The 5995-nt window shown below is 27.1% G+C and overlaps 1 protein-coding gene across 1 annotated transcript; it reads left to right on the top strand.

The window, feature by feature from the left end:
• The first annotated feature begins 1073 nt into the window (after positions 1 to 1073).
• Positions 1074 to 4249, top strand: LOC129619360 (uncharacterized). The gene is made up of 2 exons (XM_055534603.1): positions 1074 to 1288; positions 1369 to 4249. Exons 1-2 carry the CDS (start codon positions 1249 to 1251, stop codon positions 1839 to 1841), a joined length of 513 nt encoding a protein of 170 aa, XP_055390578.1. The 5' UTR covers positions 1074 to 1248; the 3' UTR covers positions 1842 to 4249.
• Positions 4250 to 5995: the final 1746 nt, after the last annotated feature.

Raw genomic sequence — 5995 nt, 5'->3', positions numbered from 1 at the left:
ATTTTTTTTAAGTCGTTTCGCTTTTATAATATGGATACACCATTTTTGCCACATTGTACTGGAATAAGTTACAAAAATAAAAAAATTGAAATTTTGAATATTTTTTCCTATATTTTATATACGAAAAAATAAATAACAAAATTTTAAGAATGTAAGCACTAGTAAAGTAGAAAAAGATGAAATTTTGCACAATATTAACACAACTTTAAATTGCACAACTTTTTAAAAAAGTTGATCTTGTGGGATATTTGTGATATTAAAAAGAGCTTTCTATAAGTTCCATTAGAATACATGTAAATTTATCAGCTGAGAACTTTCATTCTCTTTTATTTTCCTGACCTGTATTTCTTGCAGCCGTGGTTTTACTCGATAATTTTTTTCATAAAAGACTCGAAATAGAAATAGGCAAAAAATTAAAGAAAAGAGATTATTATAATTTTAACACGTACATTGAAAAATCAAGAAGGGTTCAGTCCTTGATATCAAATCATTAATATTTTTATTTCAACGACTAAGACCGTGACTCCAAGAATGTGCTTACGACATAAACTTTACAAAGTTAGATTCCAAAAAGTGTAGAAAGAGCTCTTGAGATAGTACACTTCCCCAAAATGCGTTCCATACGTAGTGGATACATAAAATAAAATTAAATTAGGTGTCGAAAAAATCGAGCACGCTTTTCTTATACATGTCATATAAATGCTGCCAGAAGTAACCAATTAAATAACCTAGCATATATTTTCAGTAGTAAAGTGCTAGTTATTAAGTTTTTTTCCTAAAATGCAGCATAAAAATGCTATGTTTTTAATGGTTTTCACGGTAATAATGGTAAACAAACGTCAAAGTATGTATTAATATTGTAAAAATTGTATTCCAAAATGTATCAAAAGCTTTAGCAGTATTTTTTTTGCAATGTAAAGGTATTGAAAGCTCTGAGACGGTAATAATACTGTACACAAACTTTTAATATAGCATTACTGAAGTCAAGAATTATCCGGATCTAATCATAATCTATCGAAATAGCTTAATTTTCGATTCCATAGGCACCCCCTCTATTTCTGATATTGAACTGATCTGAAATTGAAACTGATTGTGGAAATGTAGCAAGCATTGTGGAATATTTCATAAAAGTTGCTAAATAATAATTTTTTTTGTTTTGATAAAGTACAACGGTTTCAATCGGAGAATATTTATTATAAACCTATTAAAACCTTGTAATTATATTAAAGAATACTTAATATATTCGTCATGCAAAAATTTTTGTACTTGGCTTTTATTTTTGCATTTTGTAAGTTCCTACCATTGCTTCGAATATAAAAATTTATGATAAATTTGTTATATTGTTTAAAATTTAAATTTTTCGTTTAGTCACACAAAATTTTCATTTTGGCGCAAGTCGAGGAGCTTCGCAATCTAGATCGTCTTTTGTTGGAAAACGAAATAGTAACATGGGACACAATATTCCTACAACTTCATCGACCATATCAGGCCCCTTGACTTCAAAGGAATACTTGCAAGATAAAGGAACTTTTTCAGCATTCACTTTAATCTTAGTTATAATTTTAGTCACAGTTTTAGCACTGGTTGTTTATTATAGTGTGTTGTGCTACCCGTTTCTTTGTCGAACTGAAAAGAATTACCAATTTATGGATGTCTCTTCAACAATAACAAGCGCAACTTCCAGATCAATGCAGTCTATTGAAAATTTTCCGACCGGAAAATCTGAAAATTATTTAGTTAGCCAAAAATCTAATGAGATTTTTTCTTCACCACCGGTTGTTTCTGAAAAGCACATTAATCGAAATTTTATATCAGAAAATCAAAATGTACAAAACCTTTGAAATTTTGGTAAAAATCGTGTTTTGAAAAGTTTGGAGGTTAAAACATTGTCGTAATGATCTCAATGTTTTTATAAGCGTTTGTCTAGTATCTAGTAATATCTTAAGCCATATATTTCAAATTATCAGTATTGAATAGGAAACAGTAAAAATGGGTACATATACATATATATTTTTAACAATTAAAAATAGATTCCAAGTCTTCCAAATACATGTTGCAATACTTCAATTATTATTAACATTTCAAAACGTGCATTTTGTAAGATTTTCGAAAATTAAGTATAACAATAAATATATTAGATTTTAAATTTATTATTAGAGATTAAGCTAGCTTTTACAATCTCATTTTTCAGTTCCAAAAGTTAGGTTTCAAATCGGCAAAGCATTTTTAAGTGTTAAGGCAGCCATTGAAAATTTTTAAATTTTTCATGCTCATTATGAAGGAAAAGTTGTCTTAACTCTTATTTTAGTTTAAAGTTGATTATTAACTGAAATATTTATTTTTAAGTACAACAATTAACAGATGAATTCCCGAGAAAATTACAAAAACTAATAAAAAAAAAGTGCAGCTGATTCAGCAGCGCTAGCCTTTATAATGTAAAAATTTTTGTGATAGGTTAAGAATGTTTATGAACAAACTTGATTAGCGAAACTTGTTTATAAACACAAATATAGCACAGTTTTCGCTATATGAGACCTATTATTAGATACATGCAAAATATATTTTTAAGTATTCCTTATTTTATTAATCCAAAATTGTTCCTCGTAAACCGTAAATATCTTTACTACTTGTCTGAGAAAAATTAAAAACCTAGTGAAATAATTTAAAAATTGGGTAGGCATTTAAATACTATAAATATTTTTCTTTTATTTTTTTTTGAAATTAAACCAAAGATATTTCCAAACACTAATGATAAACATTTTGCAAAAATGTAACTCCAGTTACATACATACATATGTACATACATATATTATTCTTCCCAAACCCCACAGCTAAGTAGAATAAGGCTAAATATGAAGGATCATATGCAGGTATTAGATAATTAGTATTCTTGATCTACGAGGAACCAGTTACTTTGAATCCTAATACATATATACAATTTGCTTGCGTTGGAAGCGAGACACTAGGGTGATGTTAAAATTTGCTAAAACATAAAAAATTTGACCTTTTTAATTTGTTAGAAGCTACACTTGCTATATATCGAATATAATTTATATTGGCTTCATTTTTTTCTCATATATCCATCGAATGCGAATAATAATTAATCGTTACATCGAGGATTCCAAGTAACTGGTTCCTCGTAGATCAAGAATACTAATTATTTAATACCTACATAAGATCCTTCATATTCAGCCTTATTCCACTTACCCGTGGTGTTTGGGAAGAATAATATATGTATGTATATACTTATGTGTGTATGTAACTCCATTTTGCAGTGTTTATCATTAGTGTTTGGGAACATCTGGTTTAATTTCAAAAAAGAATAAAAGAAAAATGTTTTATAGTATTTAAATGCCTACCCAGTCTTTAAAATACTTCGCTTTGTTTTTAATTTTTCTCAGGCATGTAGTAAAGATATTTACGGTTTACGAGGAACAATTTTGTATTAATAAAATAAGGAATACTTAAAAATGTATTTTGCGTGTATGTATCTAATAATAGGTCTTTTCGTAAACGCAGTATATCGCGATATATAGCGAAAACTGTGCTATATTTGTGTTTATAAAAAGTTTCGCTAATCAAGTTTGTTCATAAACATTGTTAACCTATCACAAAAATTTTTACATTATAACGGCTAGCGCTGCAGAATCAGATGCACTTTTTCTTACTAGTTTTTGTAATTTTTTCGGGAATTCGTCTGTTAATTGTTGTACTTAAAAATAACGAAATTTGTTTTTGTTTCAGTTTTCTTTTTTTTTCTAAAATTGAATTTTCCACTGTTTGGCTCAAAATAATTTTTTTTTGTTATCGACATTTTTTGCTCATGAACATAATACTGGAAATTCCAAATAGCAAAAGTTTTTATATAACTGTTAAAAATATATTGCGTATGTATCACATTATTGTTTTGCTGTATTGTGTTTATGAAAATACCTAATACATCGATAGCTGACAAATAATAATTTTTGAAGCCAACATAATAATTGTTTTTTTTTTTGTTTTAAGTTTTTACAATATAAAAAATTTTGCCAGAAATGTTTGGAAATTATGGTTGGGAAATATGAATATAGAAATTTATTTGAATTATTTTTTCTATAAAAAATTTATAATTTTTCAACAATATACACACATATTTTTTAGACATACATTATTATTTCTTTAAAGTTAAAATAAATTATGTTTACTTAATATAAAATATTCATTATACATATATTAAATTATTGATAGGAAAACAAAATAAAATTTAATTTTTTCAAAAAATTTTTCTTCATAATATTCACAAAAAAATTACTTTTTCTCACTTTTACGAAAACGAACTCAAATTTGGCTCAAACTGTTTTTAGCTCGTTTTTTCCACGTTTAAATTAATATTAAACAATCAATATTTTGTAGAATTTGTTGAATTTTCTGGACTTACTTTACAGATATGTTTAGATTTTCTCATGTTTCACTATAAATAATATAATATTGTATAAAAACAAACACTTCTGTATTATTTTGATTTTTGGTTTAATTCGCCAAGCTTGTCAAAATTTTCATTCGCTTAAATATTTAGACGAATTCGCTAATCATATTTGTCAAAAATTTCATTCACTACACCGAGACAATAAGGGATAATTTCATTCAAAGCCCTCATAATAAGGGCCTTGAAATAGCCTACAACTTGCTTGCGTTGAAAGCGAGACACCTAGGGTGATGTTAAAATTTGCTAAAACATAAAAAATTTGACCTTTTTAATTTGATAAAAGCTACACTTGCGATATATCGAATATAATTTATATTGGCTTTATTTTTTCTCATATATCTATCCGATGCGAATACTAATTAATCGTTACATCGAGGATTCGAAGTAACTGGTTCCTCGTAGATCAAGAATACTAATTATTTAATACCTGCATATGATCCTTCATATTCAGCCGTATTCTACTAGACGCGATGCGCATATAAAAATGAATGTATGTATGTGGAAAATCTCACAATTTCACAAAAAGTATCCATAATGTTATAGACGCATTTTTCAAAATTGTCACGTTTGGTCGCGTATATTTTGGCGTCTACAGAGATATGAAAGTTCGTTTGGTCGCGTATATTTTGGCGTCTACAGAGATATGAAAGTTGCTGAATATAAAATTTAAAGCAAATGGAGAAGATATATCTGAGTATAATAACATATTTTAAAAGCAATAATGAGTAATTTTATTAATTCGTGTAAAAGCAACAGATCTGGAGCAATTTCAAATTTTAATCAAGTTAATGGATAATTCTTTTTCTTAATTTTCTTTTAATTTGATTACTTATTCTTTTAACTCCATTTTAAATCTGCTTTTATCAAAAACCAAAAAAAGTTCTAAAGCATCTTTCTTTCTCTAATTTACTATTTGTTATTTATACTATTTTCTGTCAGCAGTTTTTTTAAAAACAATTTTCTAATCTTTTAACATTAAAAAAAATCGAGTCTCGTTTCTTCCGTCACATCACATTTCACGCGTAGTACTATACCAAGAAAATGTAACGCGTCTAGTAGAATAAGCCTGATTGTACTTATGTATAAGTGGTGATAATTTATAATTTTTTTTATATTCAAATATCAATTATTAATGTATGTAAATGCAAGTGTAAAATAAAAATTTTGCTAGAATAACGTTAACGTAACGTTAACATTGTAATTCTGATTAAAAAAAAAACTTACTACTGGATTTTGATAAAGAACTTTATCTTTAAATCGATATTCTAATATTGACTTAATTCAAAAAACGTACCCTCCGAACCTGTAAAAAAACAACAAAAAATTAAAAAAGTCTCAAAAAGTGGTACACCTTTTTTTGACATAGCCAGAAAAATGTAGATTTGGCCCTTAGTAAAGTTTCGCTTTGTGCCAACCGAATTCCCTGAAAAACTTGCCAGTTAGTTCCGGTGACAACGAGAACTCCAATATTAAATTTCAAATAACATGTAAGTATGCAACTTGAATATTTTTATTTATTTAGATTTTTAT

The sequence above is a fragment of the Condylostylus longicornis genome, unplaced genomic scaffold, assembly GCF_029603195.1.
Source record: "Condylostylus longicornis isolate FDR11 unplaced genomic scaffold, ASM2960319v2 ptg000012l, whole genome shotgun sequence".
In the NCBI taxonomy this organism is placed as follows: domain Eukaryota; kingdom Metazoa; phylum Arthropoda; class Insecta; order Diptera; family Dolichopodidae; genus Condylostylus; species Condylostylus longicornis.
The sequence above is the reverse complement of the archived record's forward strand: the minus strand, read 5'-3'. Positions and strand labels throughout refer to the sequence as shown.